Here is a 15,920-nt window from a genome sequence, read left to right as displayed (position 1 = left end):
TTTGTAGTAGTGGTGTGTTTTAATGTGTTCTGTTGGACCTACAGACAGTTAGATTAGTAGTAGTGGTGTGTTTTAATGTGTTCTGTTGGACCTACAGACAGTTAGATTAGTGGTGGTGGTGTGTTTTAATGTGTTCTGTTGGACCTACAGACAGTTAGATTAGTAGTAGTGGTGTGTTTTAAAGTGTTCTGTTGGACCTACAGACAGTTAGATTAGTGGTGGTGGTGTGTTTTAATGTGTTCTGTTGGACCTACAGACAGTTAGATTAGTAGTAGTGGTGTGTTTTAATGTGTTCTGTTGGACCTACAGACAATTAGATTAGTAGTAGTGGTGTTTTAAAGTGTTCTGTTGGACCTACAGACAGTTAGATTAGTAGTAGTGGTGTGTTTTAATGTGTTCTGTTGGACCTACAGACAGTTAGATTAGTATTGGTGTGTTTTAATGTGTTCTGTTGGATGTACAGATGTTTCCTCTCCTATGTCTCACTGTAGTGTCAGTTTCACTCTAACCACAAGAGGGCATCAGAACCTGTTAAAATGATACCTGGTGACTTCACGTCTCTAGGGTCTTTCATCAAGATAAGCAATGTCACCTGTAATGTCACCATCAGTATTGACTTCATGGAAGTTGACATAGTGTTATGTCACATTTGGCAATGCACCCTACATAGGGAGCTGTTCTGTCACCCTTTATACACCCTTTGTATTGCTTATGAAGACTGTATGTATGCTATATGAAGCCTTTATAAGTTGTATTTAGTTTAATCACAGTCTATCCATCTGCTTTCCCAACAGCAGAGACCATGGTGGAGAGTGTTGTATCAAGCCTGGACCTGAGAACACCAGAGACCAGATATGTGAGTGTTAACTGATAATTGTTTTAAAATCAAAATACGATTAAAGCGTTCTTGAGTCCCAGGCAAGGAACACAATCATGATCTATATCGTCAAAACAAACTTAAAGGTAGAGTCAGCAATATGATGTAGATGCACAAAGTAAACATCATAGTGGGTAAACTTCTACAACAACTAAGGGCGTTGGAGCGCGATGCTAAACTTCTCTGTTTTGGTCCCGTGGCTACCACGCTGTAAGAGTGAAGAGAACCCGTGCACATGGGCAAATACTGTGTGAGAGAGAAGTCAGGCATCTTGCTCATCACAATATCTGCGGTGCTGCTCGTACAACATCATTTAGCTGACCCTACCTTTAAGCTCTCATCCTGGGATCTACCAGAAATCAGGCCCCCAACATCTACAAAACATGGACCAGAACCATGTTGTTTCCTGCTTCCACAAACATTCATTAATATAACACTAATGTCAGATTATGGTATGATAATGAGTGTACATTCTGAGACTGTTGCTCACTTACATTCATTTTTATTACAAGTCTGTTTAATATTTATTAATTCATTATTACATGAGATTGTCCGTTTTAAATAACAACTACTTTTTACTTCAGGGATTCCTCAGAGCTGTAAGACTTGTGCCCATGTTGAGGTAAGTCATAATGTCAATTCTCACTTTTACATACCTTCAGGAGTCAGGCACAGTCTGAAAGCCAGGTGTGTACTGACCAACCATTCATACTGGGATAGAGACAGTCCTGTGTTCTGCTTTAGTAATATAAACACAGTCTGAAAGCCAGGTGTGTACTGACCAACCATTCATACTGGGATATAGACAGTCCTGTGTTCTGCTTTAGTAATATAAACACAGTCTGAAAGCCAGGTGTGTACTGACCAACCATTCATACTGGGATATAGACAGTCCTGTGTTCTGCTTTAGTAATATAAACACAGTCTGAAAGCCAGGTGTGTACTGACCAACCATTCATACTGGGATATAGACAGTCCTGTGTTCTGCTTGTAGGAATGCAGGATTTTAACTGCTGTCATATTTTGTCATTAGACAGTTTAATTGGATCAATCACCAGCATTCCATGTAACGTTGAATAAATACATTAGATTAGTTCCTTTGGTTAATGGGCCAGTTTCCCGGACACAGATTAAGCCTAGTCCTGGACCTTAAATAACTTTCTATTGAAACTTCCATTGATCATGCTTTAAGTCCAGCACTAGACTCAATCTGTGTCCAGGAAACAGGCCCCATATGTATAACTGACATGCTTGTCCTTGTTCAGGACTCCACACACTGGCTTCAGATTGAACCCTTGACTTCCACTGTCCAGGGAGTGACAATGTTCAGGTAAAATAACTACTTTTAACATTTCATTCCACTTGCTAGTGTATTTCCCCATTACCTTTGGGAATAGTCTTCTAATCCAACCTCTCCATTTGACGATTGACCCTCTCTACCATATCTTGTTGTTGCCCTCAGGCACAGGACACCCAAAGGGCGTTATGAGTGCACAGTGTCTGGGCTCCGCTGGGTGTGTGAGAGAGATGTCATTCTGAAGTATCACTTCAGGAACTGGGAACCCTACAGTCAACTTCTGAAAGACATGCAGTACGGACAAGGTGGTCCATTGCTGGACATCACTATGGAGTTAGGTGAACTGGAGGAAGTTCATCTGCCACACTTTGTCTGTTTAGGTAAAACCATATAGACATAGTATTCAGAAAGACATTTCCATGTAACTGAGTTTCACTTCCTGAATGAATATTCTGGGAGTTTGAGTTTACTGTGATCTGATACTGCATATTCTTTGTGTTTTAGTTGGATGAATAATATAATATTTGTCTTTGTCTCCTTTTTATTGTGTTGTTCAGGGACCAACCCTTCCCTGAGGAACGAGATGAAGATTTTTCATGTAGAGGAACATGGAGTGTCTGTTGAGGAAGTGCATGAGGTCACCAGATTCCATGCTAAGATTCTCCATCCCAAGTTCTCAGTTATCTCTGTTATACTGAGCTATATCTTTTTTTGGAACGTAGATGTCCACTGTGACGTGGTCCTCTATATGGCAGTAAAAAAGGCAACAGTAATTTCACGGCTGTACATGCTCCTCAGAAACTCCAGTCAGAAAGAGGTGAGGCATCATCATTGAAGTGACAACAGTATGTTGAAACTTACTAAAGGAAAGCTGATAGTTTGTTGAAAATCTATAGATTACAAAGACAACATGCAGCTCTGTGAAAAATCTATTTCTGTCTCATTCATTTGAAGAGCCAGTAGACGGCACTCTTCTCTCTGTTCGAAGGAGAACCAAATGCCCCGGGGCAGTGACGGGGACATTGCCCAATCTGGCCCTCATACCATCACGGCCACCAATCATCCCCAGCTTCCAATTGGCTCATTCATCCCCTTTCCCCTGTAACACTTCCCGAGGTCGTTGCTGTAAAATAGACTCTCTTCTCAGTCAATTACCTGGTAAAATAAGGGTAAAATAAATAAAAAATAGTGTACCATTTTTTTTTATGTTGACAAAAAAGGATTGCTCAGTGAGCTGCATGTTGTGTGAATTATTAGACTACATTGTTCAGACTGACTACTACACTGCTCATTTTGTAGGCTGTTCGGGACCGGGAGAAGAATCAGGTGTCCCAAGGATATTCAGAATTTCTGCTGTCAAGTCCAAAGGGGTCCTTAAAGCTGAACAGTTGGTTTGCAGTCAAGAATCCCCATTCCTCCTCCATCAATCCAGAGGTGCAGTTTTAGCAGGCTGAGGACATGAATCTGTCATATTATATATTAATAACTGGAATATCATTCTATTTCTTTCTCTCTTTCTCTGTCTGTTGTCTCAATCGTTGCACCATATGACCTTCTACAGAAGATTCAGCTGTTACCTGCAGACACCACACCAAGCTGTTGTAAGATGGTTATGAGAAACACAGGGGTTGACATTGAGATGGAGTTAATCGGGGATGATGAGAGGACAGTATGGAAATCAGTGGTATCAAAAGGTAAGAAATACTATACATGAACACTATGTCAATCATAAATGTCCTTTTCTTCCAGATGCTATTAAAATGTTTTTATGATGTTTTCTCTTGTTTGTCTTTTAGATGAATACAGCAAAGACTCTCATCCAATAGGTACGTTTGTTTTTGTGGACGAGGTTTATAAAACGGGTTATACAGCGAACGTCTCTTCAAGTTGTGATGAAGGACACTGATGAAGACCTTCATGAGTCATGTTCAGTGGGGTGATGAAGGTCTTCATGGGTCATGTTCAGTGGGGTGATGAAGGTCTTCATGAGTCATGTTCAGTGGGGTGATGAAGACCTTCATGAGTCATGTTCAGTGGGGTGATGAAGACCTTCATGAGTCATGTTCAGTGGGGTGATGAAGGTCTTCATGAGTCATGTTCAGTGGGGTGATGAAGGTCTTCATGAGTCATGTTCAGTGGGGTGATGAAGGTCTTCATGAGTCATGTTCAGTGGGGTGATGAAGACCTTCATGAGTCATGTTCAGTGGTGTGATGAAGACCTTCATGAGTCATGTTCAGTGGGGTGATGAAGGTCTTCATGAGTCATGTTCAGTGGGGTGATGAAGGTCTTCATGAGTCATGTTCAGTGGGGTGATGAAGGTCTTCATGAGTCATGTTCAGTGGGGTGATGAAGGTCTTCATGAGTCATGTTCAGTGGAGTGATGAAGGTCTTCATGAGTCATGTTCAGTGGGGTGATGAAGGTCTTCATGAGTCATGTTCAGTGGTGTGTAATGCTACAGAAAATTCAGACAGAAACCCAGTGCCTTGCAAAAGTATCTGCATCACATTTTATTGTGTTACAAAGCGGGATTAAAGGGGATTTAATTGTCATTTTATGTCAACAATCTACACCAAATACTCTAATAACAAAGTGGAAGAATATTTATATATATATTTTTAGATTGATAGAAATGAAATAGCTCCCTGAGTCAATACATGTTAGAAACACCTTGGCAGCCATTACAGCTGGGAGTCTTCTTGTCTAAGTCTCTAAGAGCTTTACACACCTGGATTGTCCAATATTAGCCCATTATTCTTTTCATAATTCTTCAAGCTCTGTCTAGATGTTGGGGATCGTGGCTAGACAGCAGTTTTCAAGTCTTGCCGTAGATTTTCAAGCAGATTTAAGTCAAAACTGTAACTTGGCCACTCCGGAACATTCACTGTCTTCTTGGTGAGCAACTCCAGTGTAGATGTGGCCTTGTGTTGTAGGTTATTGTCCTGCTGAAAGGTGAATTCCTCTCCCAGTGTCTGGTGAAAAGTAGACTGAAGCAGGTTTTCCTCTAGGATTTAGTCTGTGCTTAGCTCCATCCCGTTTCTTTTTATCCTGAAAAACTCCTCAGTATTTGCCGATGTCAAGTATACCCATAACATGATGCAGCCACCACCATGCTTGAAAATAAGGAGGCAGTTACTCAGTGATGTGTTGTGTTGGATTTGCCCCAAACATGAGGCTTTGCATTTAGGCCAAAAAGTGGATTCCTTTGCCGTTTCCTTTTGCAGTATTACTTTAGTACCTTGTTGCATATAAGATGCATGTTTTGGAATATTTTTATTCTGTATATTTGTGTTATTTTAAGTCATTATTGTGGAGTCACTACAATGTTGTTGATCCATCCTCAGTTTTCTCCCGTCACAGACATTGAACTCTGTAGCTGTTTTAAAATCACCAATGGCCTCATGGTGACATCACTAAGCAGTTTCCTTCCTGTCCTGCAGCTCAGTTCAGAAGGACGACTGTATCTTTGATGTGTCTGGGTGGTTTAATACATCACCCACAGGATAATTATTAACTTGACCATGCTTAAAGAGATATTCAATGTCTGATGTGTTATTGTTACCCATCTACCAATCACTGCCCTTCTTTTATGAGGCTTTCAAAAAAGATCCCTGGTCTTTGTATGTAGTTGAATCTGTGCTTGAAATGCGATACTTGACTGAGGGACCTTCCAGATGTTGAATGTATGGGGGACAGGCCCACTTTGACATTAGAGGATTCTGAGTAGATTGTTGATAAAACATTAATAAGGGCATCAATTTTCAATGACTTCTCAATAAACCTAATAGGAAAAATTATTATTTCAATTTTTTTATTTTAAATTGACTGACTTTAATTGGAATTGACCACAACCCTGGAGTCATCTCTATACAAGAAATGACTATCAGAGGAATGATAACTGGAGAGACTGGAAGATGTAGAAACAGCTGCTGTTAACCCTAAAGCCATATTAATTTAATTGACCCCCCCTTCAGCATTAACAGTACCTGACATTCCTGCTGAGGAGTTTCTGAAGAAACACTGGGCTAAACTAATTCAGCGAACCAAAAACTCAATGCCAATAGCAGATGATCTGTGGTCAAAGAACATGATTGGTGAAGAAGAGCACTCCAGAATAACAGCTGAAACAACTGAACAGGACCGAATGAGAAAACTACTGAAAGCAGTCATCCCCAAAGGACCAGAAGTGATGGGAGCTTGTCTCAAAGCTCTCGTTGAACATGAAAACCATCTTGTTAAGGACTTGAGTGAATCTAGGTAAGACAGTTTTCATTGCTCCCTCCCTTGAATATGTGTAATGATTAAATATAGGTCAAATAAAAACACAGCTACCCAGATCAAAGAGGAACTGTTTTTCCAGAATGGAAGCATGTTTTTGTGTTTCTGTCTGTAATAAATGACTGTTATCTTATTGTAGTTACATCATAGGACCATCATCACATCATTATCTCAGGTGGAACTCCTCCTTCTCCTCCATACTTTCTGATCTCTCTCTTCCCTTCTCCTCCATACTTTCTGATCTCTCTCTTCCCTTCTCCTCCATACTTTCTGATCTCTCTCTTCCCTTCTCCTCCATACTTTCTGATCTCTCTCTCCCCTTCTCCTCCATACTTTCTGATCTCTCTCTTCCCTTCTCCTCCATACTTTCTGATCTCTCTCTTCCCTTCTCCTCCATACTTTCTGATCTCTCTCTCCCCTTCTCCTCCATACTTTCTGATCTCTCTCTTCCCTTCTCCTCCATCCTCTTTCTTATAGAACCTAATCTGAAGACGCTGAGGCCTGTCTTCTAGTCTGTGGACTAAGACACTTCTTCACCTAATCTGAAGACGCTGAGGCCTGTCTCCTAGTCTGTGGACTAAGACACTTCTTCACCTAATCTGAAGACGCTGAGGCCTGTCTCCTAGTCTGTGGACTAAGACACTTCTTCACCTAATCTGAAGACGCTGAGGCCTGTCTCCTAGTCTGTGGACTAAGACACTTCTTCACCTAATCTGAAGACGCTGAGGCCTGTCTCCTAGTCTGTGGACTAAGACACTTCTTCACCTAGGAATGTATTTTGTGTGTGTCTTTGTATATACTGTGTGTGAGTTGGTCTCTGATTACTGTGATTAGTTCAATGTAACGTCATATACTATACATTATAATCAGTCTGTTTTGGGTTTGCAGAATCATTGTATATCATTGGTTTTCCATCCTATCATGTTACCACACAGATGTGACTGTCTAGCTCAGCGGTTCCCAAACTTTCCCATTCTGGAGACCATCAAATCACCGTCCAAAGCTCTTGAGGACCACCATTCACGGAGTCGCTGTTCTTTTTTCACATCAAATATATTGCCGGTCAAATTCTATCAATAGATGAGAATGTAACAAAGCCTGTAAAGGTCTATTATTATTATTATAAACTAGTTGCATTGTGAAAAGGAATGTAAAATTGCTTATAATACCATTAATACTCCCAACTGTTATTATTTTTGAATAATAAAATACTACAATCTAAAAAATAATTGAGGACCACCTGCACCACCCCCCAAGGACCACAGGTTGGGAACCACTGGTCTGGAGTTCTTCTGCCAAACCTGGTTGTTGTGTCACACTGCCCTCTCCTGGTAGCACTGCAAAACATCACCTAATTAAATACAAAAATGTAATTTCAGTTTTCCTAGATAGAATCTTAACCTATAGGCTGAATACTTGTATTAAGTGTATGAAGACTTTACATGAACCTATGGGTGTTGAATCCTCCCACTGTGTTGAAACAGGAAGTCCATTTATAATGAAGTAGAGGAACGGGTCCACCTCTGATTGTAGATCAATGATGATAGTGATTTTTTTTTATACTGAAATTCGTAACATTTAATTAGGAAATGTTAGCAGACTTAGAATGTTGTTTAACAATATGAAAAAAGCAATAAAGTCCATCGCTTTTATAGCAAAATTAATATTATAGTATCGACATTTGTTAACAGCATTAAAAATAATGATTACTAGATAGTTGTGAGATTGATCAATATAAATGTTAGCTTGAGAGTGTTCAGCCCCATGACCACGATCAGTGCCAAGTGGTGGAATAAGGGAACTGCTTGTCAAGCGTAGAACGGGGAAAATATACTGTATGTTGAAAATATGTTTTATTGTTAGAGTAATAATGACATTATTTATTTTATTGTATTGTATTGACATTGTGATTTCATGCAACGGCTTGACAGGCTAAATATAATTTGACCAGATCGGTGCATTGGTAACGATAATAATCCGTAGTTTAGTGGTTAAGCGCGTTGTGCCAGTAACCGAAAGGTTGCTGGTTCTAATCCCCGAGCCGACTAGGTGAAAAATCTGTCGATGTGCCCTTGAGCAAGGCACTTAACCCTAATTGCTCCTGTAAGTCGCTCTGGATAAGAGCGTCTGCTAAATGACATAAATAAATATAAAGTACAGTCATTTGTTAAATTAGAGGTCCGTGTGAAAGTGAAACTATTGTGTAAATCCTATAAAAGACTGAGATAATGGAAATCCAATGAGAGGTGGCTGATCTGCTCTGTTGGAAGATATGGCACCGCTGCATTTCACAGAGAGCACGTTTTTAGAGACAGGTGGGACTTTTTTAGCAGAAAGTACAGATTGGCTCATCAGATATCGTTTCCCAAAACCAATCTTATAGGATCTTTGAGAGGATTTAAGACCTACTTTAGAAAGGCAAACCCATGCCATTCGTGTGCGCGTCAAAGTGTTATCCATCCTCGGGTTTTTGGCAACAGGGCACTTTTCAGCCGGACATTTCCGATCGGCCAGCGGCATCTCACATCCCTCGATGAGCCAATGTTTTGGATGCAATCATCAGCAAAACGTACTGTAACATACAATTCCCACCATCGCGCAACAGGTTAAGAGCGGTTTCTTTGCCATCAATGGGTTCCCAAATACGAACGGAGAAATAGACGGCCCCCACATCGCCATAAAGGCACCATCCCAAAACGAGTTCAACTAGGCTATGTGAACAGAGAAGGCTTCTACTCTTAATGAGCAGGTGATAGGTGATGTTATGTGCAAAACACGCTACTGAATGTGGTGGCCAGGTGGAAAGCACGACTTGTTCATTCAGCAGAACCTTTTGGTTGTATTAAATATCTGACACTAGCACCTCTATTTCAGTCTAGGAAAAGTTTTTTCTTAGCTTTTGTTGTTATTTCATTTCATTGTAAGGCTTTGTACATTCCCCACGGACTTTAAAGGGATGATTTTGACCATATCTGCTTAATTAGGGCCGTTTCTAAATGCTAAATAGCCGAAGTAATACACAAGAACTGAGGCTGAGAACAACTGGTATTTATCAATGGCGACCTCCTACGTTTGCGTCATATGATTGGTTGATACATCACACTTTTTCTATGCATACCAACATTTAAAATAGCGTTTATAAGTAGTATTTTAGGATAGTTTCTACACAATATTTATAAATTGATAAATGTGCACAAAAGCATTGAGATGTATAAACTTGGCGCATTAATGTTTGCAGTTATAAATCAGACATGTTGTAAAACGGTGCCTGCATGAACTAGCGTTATGAAATACACCCATCATCAATCTTTTATGGTGACAATAACCCCCTTATTTGCTGTATACTTTGGAAGGATTGGAATTAGGCCCAGACAGTATATCTAAAGGAAATATCCATGGCGAACTTGATCGAATGTCTTTGAAGATGTTGGCAGAATGTTTTATTTTACAGTGACATTTGCTGTAGGTCTATCTGACCGTTTCTGAAAAACAAAAACAATTGCAAATTGTTGTGGACCTGTAAACAGATCGTTTGAATGCAGTAATGTTTTAATAGGCCCAATTAAATGAGAAATGCGCATGGTAATTTGTTGTATGGCTACATCGGGAATATGAACTCATCATGGCCAGAAAAGGTGAGGAATTTATTATGCAATGATTATGATAATGTATTATGTTTATAAATGAAATATTGTCTACGCAAGAAATGTCACATTACATCATTCAGACGTCGCCTACAAACGTCAATGGAAAAGGTGAAACGTCTGTTCTAACGTTAAACTGCGCTTCGGATCGGATCGCATAGAGCAAAATGGGCTGCTGGAAATACTGTAGCTGATCTATTTACTACTGTGAAGTGGATCCTATTAAATGAGAGATGGGACGAATGGTAGCCAATCCTAACGTGTTATAGGCCTATAGGATATTTGGCGAGTATAGGCTTTATTCTGTAATGATCATGGAAATGAAATAAAAAAAGGAAATATATGCCTATTTCTAATTATTTTAGAATGTAAAGATACATCGATTTTCGCTCTTTCACTAACAGGAAATGATTGCATCTTGTTATTATATTTAGCAAGACCTACCTGTTCTTTTGTTGTGAATAAGAGTCTCGTCATATATTCCTCATCTGCTCAAAGCTACTAGGCTACTTTTGCCTTCTTAATATGCAAGACTTCAACCACTAGAAACTGTGAATACGCATGGTCTAAAGTTAGTGGGAAGGTGAGAGTGTGTGTCTGTCTGTCTGTCTGTGTGTCTTCACATATTTCTATATTTCTTAATTCCATTCTTCTACTTTTAGATTTGTGTGTATTGTTGTGTATTGTTAGATACTACTGCACTGTTGGAGCTAGGAACACAAGCATTTCACTACACCCACAATAACATCTGCTAAATATGTGTATGAGACCAATAACATTTGATTTGATTTAAATGGCCCCTGGGTGTGAGAATTCATTATTGAAAAATATATAGAGAAATGTTGGTAAACCAATACATAGTCAGGGTTGGGGTCGATTTTTTTTAAGTTCATCATTGGTTACCCATCCTATCATGTTACCACACAGATATGACCGTCTAGCGTCCTTCTGCCAAACCTGGGTGTTGTCACAGGGCCCTCTCTTGGTAACACCTGCAAAACATCACTAAATCAAATCCTGAAATAAAAATCCACTTTTACTAGATAAAATATGAATTTATGGGCTGAATACTTTATGAAGACTTTACATGACATAAATATATACTATAAACCTATACGTGGTGAACCCGCCCACTGTGTTGAAATAGGAAGTAGAGGGAAAAATTGACACTATCGGTCGAAGAAAAATTATTCTGAGGTTTGCAGCGTTCTTTTACAATTTGATGTAGAAAAGTGTTTTGTAAAAGTTAGGCCATCGCAGAGAGAGGTGATTTAGGGGGTAAGACATCCGCAGAATTGTTAACTTATTCAAATACTGATTTCAACGTTCAATATGGATCATTTTAGGCTTACTTACATTGTCGCTTTTTTGACTCATTTCTCTCTGCCTCCTTCTTTCCACTCCTCTCCTCTTTTGACCTCACCCTCTCACCGTCCCCCCCTACTCACAAGGCAGGCAATACGCTTGACCTCATCTTTACTAGATGCTGCTCTTCTACTAATCTCACTGCAACTCCCCTCCATGTCTCCGACCACTACTTTGTTTCCTTTTCTCTCTCGCTCTCCTCCCACACTACTCACTCTGCCCCTACACAGATGGTAATGCGCCGCCGCAACCTTCGCTCTCTCTCTCCCACTACTCTCTCCTCTTCCATCCTATCATCTCTTCCCTCTGCTCAATCCTTCTCCCTCCAATCTCCTGATTCTGCCTCCTCAACCCTCCTCTCCTCCCTTTCTGCATCCTTTGACTCTCTGTGTCCCCTATCCTCCCGGCCGGCTCGGTCCTCCCCTCCAGCTCCGTGGCTTGATGACTCATTGCGAGCTCACAGAACAGAGCTCCGGGCAGCGGAGCGGAAATGGAAGAAAACTAAACTCCCTGCCGACCTGGCATCTTTTCACTCCCTCCTCTCTACATTTTCTTCATCTGTTTCTGCTGCTAAGGCCACTTTCTACCACTCTAAATTCCAAGCATCTGCCTCTAACCCTAGGAAGCTCTTTGCCACATTTTCCTCCCTGCTGAATCCCCCCCCCCCCCCCTCCTCTCTCTCTGTGGATGACTTTGTCAACCACTTTGAAAAGAAGGTTGACGACATCCGATCCTCGTTTGTTAAGTCTAATGACACTGCTGGTCCTACTCACACTGCCCTACCCTATGCTTTGACTTCTTTCTCCCCTCTCTCTCCAGATAAAATCCTGCGACTTGTGACTGCAGGCCGCCCAACAACCTGCCCGCTTGACCCCATCCCCTCCTCTCTTCTCCAGACCATCTCCGGTGACCTTCTCCCCTACCTCACCTCGCTGATCAACTCATCCTTGACCGCTGGCCATGTCCCTTCCGTCTTCAAGAGAGCGAGAGTTGCTCCCCTTCTCAAAAAACCAACACTCGATCCCACTGATGTCAACAACTACAGACCAGTATCCCTTCTTTCTTTTCTTTCCAAAACTATTGAGCGTGCCGTCTTTAGCCAACTCTCTTGCTATCTCTCTCAGAATGACCTTCTTGATCCAAACCAGTCAGGTTTCAGGACTGGTCATTCAACTGAGACTGCTCTTCTCTGTGTCACGGAGGCTCTCCGCACTGCTAAAGCTAACTCTCTCTCCTCTGCTCTTGTCCTTCTAGACCTGTCTGCTGCCTTTGATACTGTGAACCATCAGATCCTCCTCTCCACCCTCTCCGAGCTGGGCATCTCCGGCGCGGCTCACTCCTGGATTGCGTCCTACCTGACCGGTCGCTCCTACCAAGTGGCGTGGCGAGAAGCTGTCTCCGCACCACGTGCTCTCACCACTGGTGTCCCCCAGGGCTCAGTTCTAGGCCCTCTCCTTTTCTCCCTATACACCAAGTCACTTGGCTCTGTCATATCCTCACATGGCCTCTCCTATCATTGCTACGCTGACGATACACAACTAATCTTCTCCTTTCCCCCTTCTGATAACCAGGTGGCGAATCGCATCTCTGCATGTCTGGCAGACATATCAGTATGGATGACGGATCACCACCTCAAGCTGAACCCTGGCAAGACGGAGCTGCTCTTCCTCCCGGGGAAGGACTGCCCGTTCCATGATCTCGCCATCACGGTTGACAACTCCGTTGTGTCCTCCTCCCAGAGTGCGAAGAGCCTTGGCGTGACCCTGGACAACACCCTGTCGTTCTCCGCTAACATCAAGGCGGTGACCCGCTCCTGCAGGTTCATGCTCTACAACATTCGGAGAGTACGACCCTGCCTTACACAGGAAGCGGCACAGGTCCTAATCCAGGCACTTGTCATCTCCCGTCTGGACTACTGCAACTCGCTGTTGGCTGGCCTCCCTGCCTGTGCCATTAAACCCCTACAACTCATCCAGAATGCCGCAGCCCGTCTGGTGTTCAACCTTCCCAAGTTCTCTCACGTCACCCCCCTCCTCCGCACACTCCACTGGCTTCCAGTTGAAGCTCGCATCCGTTACAAGACCATGGTGCTTGCCTATGGAGCAGTGAGGGGAACGGCACCTCTGTACCTTCGGGCTCTGATCAGTCCCTACACCCAAACGAGGGCATTGCGTTCATCCACCTCTGGCCTGCTGGCTCCCCTTCCTCTGCGGAAGCATAGTTCCCGCTCAGCCCAGTCAAAACTGTTCGCTGCTCTGGCACCCCAATGGTGAAACAAGCTCCCTCACGACGCCAGGACAGCGGAGTCACTCACCACCTTCCGGAGACATTTGAAACCCCACCTCTTTAAGGAATACCTGGGATAGGATAAAGTAATCCTTGTACCCCCCCCCCCCCCCCCCCCCCCCAACAAAAAAAAATTGTAAAGTGGTTATCCCACTGGCTATAGGGTGAATGCACCAATTTGTGAGTCGCTCTGGATAAGAGCGTCTGCTAAATGACGTAAATGTGCCCTTGAGCAAGGCACTTAACCCTAATTGCTCCTGTAAGTCGCTCTGGATAAGAGCGTCTGCTAAATGACTAAAATGTAAATGTAAATGTCGCTGGATCATATTGATTAGCCTAGTCAATATGAATCAATGTTATATTATAGGCTACAGGGCTATGAGGTAGGGTATGGGCGATTGACTGCACATGATCGTGATATTAATTAATGATATATATTAAGAGCTTTGCGCTCTTTCAATTACTGGAGAAAGACGTGTATCAGGTAAACTAGTTTCTTTGAAAAAAAAGTCAGTCTCGTCAATTCGGCCAAGTAAAAGTGATGTGCAGCAATGGGCATTGAAACGTTTTTTTTTTCCCGAGTTCCAAGTTGTTTTGACCGCACTGAAGTCGAAAGTCGGAGAGTTCCCAGTTGTTTTGACCGCACTGAAGTCGAATGTCGGAGAGTTCCCAGTTGATTTGAACGCACTGGAGTCGAAAGTCATCATCAACTTTCTGTAGTCACCTCTGTTAAGGTGAGGTGTTGTAAATGTAGTGTAGTCACCTCTGTTAAGGTGAGGTGTTGTAAATGTAGTGTAGTCAGTCTGTTAAGGTGAGGTGTTGTAAATGTAGTGTAGTCAGTCTGTTAAGGTGAGGTGTTGTAAATGTAGTGTAGTCACCTCTGTTAAGGTGAGGTGTTGTAAATGTAGTGTAGTCAGTCTGTTAAGGTGAGGTGTTGTAAATGTAGTGTAGTCAGTCTGTTAAGGTGAGGTGTTGTAAATGTAGTGTAGTCACCTCTGTTAAGGTGAGGTGTTGTAAATGTAGTGTAGTCAGTCTGTTAAGGTGAGGTGTTGTAAATGTAGTGTAGTCAGTCTGTTAAGGTGAGGTGTTGTAAATGTAGTGTAGTCAGTCTGTTAAGGTGAGGTGTTGTAAATGTAGTGTAGTCAGTCTGTTAAGGTGAGGTGTTGTAAATGTAGTGTAGTCACCTCTGTTAAGGTGAGGTGTTGTAAATGTAGTGTAGTCAGTCTGTTAAGGTGAGGTGTTGTAAATGTAGTGTAGTCACCTCTGTTAAGGTGTGGTGTTGTAAATGTAGTGTAGTCAGTCTGTTAAGGTGAGGTGTTGTAAATGTAGTGTAGTCAGTCTGTTAAGGTGAGGTGTTGTAAATGTAGTGTAGTCAGTCTGTTAAGGTGAGGTGTTGTAAATGTAGTGTAGTCAGTCTGTTAAGGTGAGGTGTTGTAAATGTAGTGACGTCACCTCTTAAGGCGAGGCGTTGTAAATGTCCCAACACAGGAAGTCCATGTATAAGGAAGTAGAGGAATAAATGGACGTTATGGGTAGAAGACAAAAACATCTGAGGTTTGTAGCTTTCTTTTACAATTTAATGTAGAAAAGTGTTCTGGAGAAGTTAGGCTATCATAGAGAGACAGATGATTTAGGGGTAAGACATCTACAGAAATGTAAAGTTAATACAATACTGATTTCAACTTTCAAGAATGATAATTGTACTGTACATTGGTGTTGATTCATATTGCTTAGCCTAATCAATATGATCCAATGTGATGTGATGTTATAGGCTACAGGGCTACGAGGTAGGGTATTATTGGTAAAGGCGATTGACATCACATTATCGTGATTATTATCCGTATGTCGAAACTGCGTTAGAAAGACGTGCATCGGAATTATGTAAAGCTGTCACTAAAGAAAATAGTCTGTTTCGACAAGTCAGTCAAGTAAAAATGACGCGCAACAATAGACATAGAAACTATTTAAATGTTGGGATAAATCAAAGTTCAAGTTGAAAATGTTTTCTGGCGACACCGATCAGAAAGGTGGTGGTCCGTTTTGCTCAGTGCTGTACGCTTCATATAACTTGGCCAGCGCACTGTTGCGTAATGTTTCGCATCGTTGTCGGCACACCTGAATACAAGCCCGGGTGCAACGGACGAGATAAACTGTTGGCACCTCATGTGAAGTCA

General features: G+C 41.9%; 1 protein-coding gene across 1 annotated transcript; it reads left to right on the top strand.

Annotated features, from left to right (window-relative positions):
• Window positions 1-2,044: 2,044 nt before the first annotated feature.
• Window positions 2,045-6,950, top strand: LOC311116922 (NACHT, LRR and PYD domains-containing protein 1 homolog). Its single transcript, XM_084191940.1, has 8 exons — window positions 2,045-2,207; window positions 2,340-2,554; window positions 2,732-2,991; window positions 3,474-3,608; window positions 3,736-3,868; window positions 3,971-4,000; window positions 6,148-6,430; window positions 6,929-6,950. Exons 1-8 carry the CDS (start codon window positions 2,125-2,127, stop codon window positions 6,933-6,935), a joined length of 1,146 nt encoding a protein of 381 aa, XP_084048066.1. The 5' UTR covers window positions 2,045-2,124; the 3' UTR covers window positions 6,936-6,950.
• The last annotated feature ends 8,970 nt before the right edge of the window (window positions 6,951-15,920 follow it).

This window comes from Coregonus lavaretus (assembly GCF_964263955.1).
Source record: "Coregonus lavaretus genome assembly, contig: HAP1_SCAFFOLD_465, whole genome shotgun sequence".
Lineage (NCBI taxonomy): Eukaryota > Metazoa > Chordata > Actinopteri > Salmoniformes > Salmonidae > Coregonus > Coregonus lavaretus.
The sequence above is the reverse complement of the archived record's forward strand: the minus strand, read 5'-3'. Positions and strand labels throughout refer to the sequence as shown.

What these genes read in the sequence shown, in the direction of transcription:
- LOC311116922 (XM_084191940.1), top strand. Translation starts at nt 2,125, where the DNA reads ATGCTTGTCCTTGTTCAGGACTCCACACACTGGCTTCAGATTGAACCC. An exon ending in GAAACTCCAGTCAGAAAGAG is followed by an intron (nt 2,992 to 3,473) that starts GTGAGGCATCAT and finishes CTCATTTTGTAG; the next exon opens with GCTGTTCGGGACCGGGAGAA. An exon ending in CAAAGACTCTCATCCAATAG is followed by an intron (nt 4,001 to 6,147) that starts GTACGTTTGTTT and finishes CCCCCCCTTCAG; the next exon opens with CATTAACAGTACCTGACATT.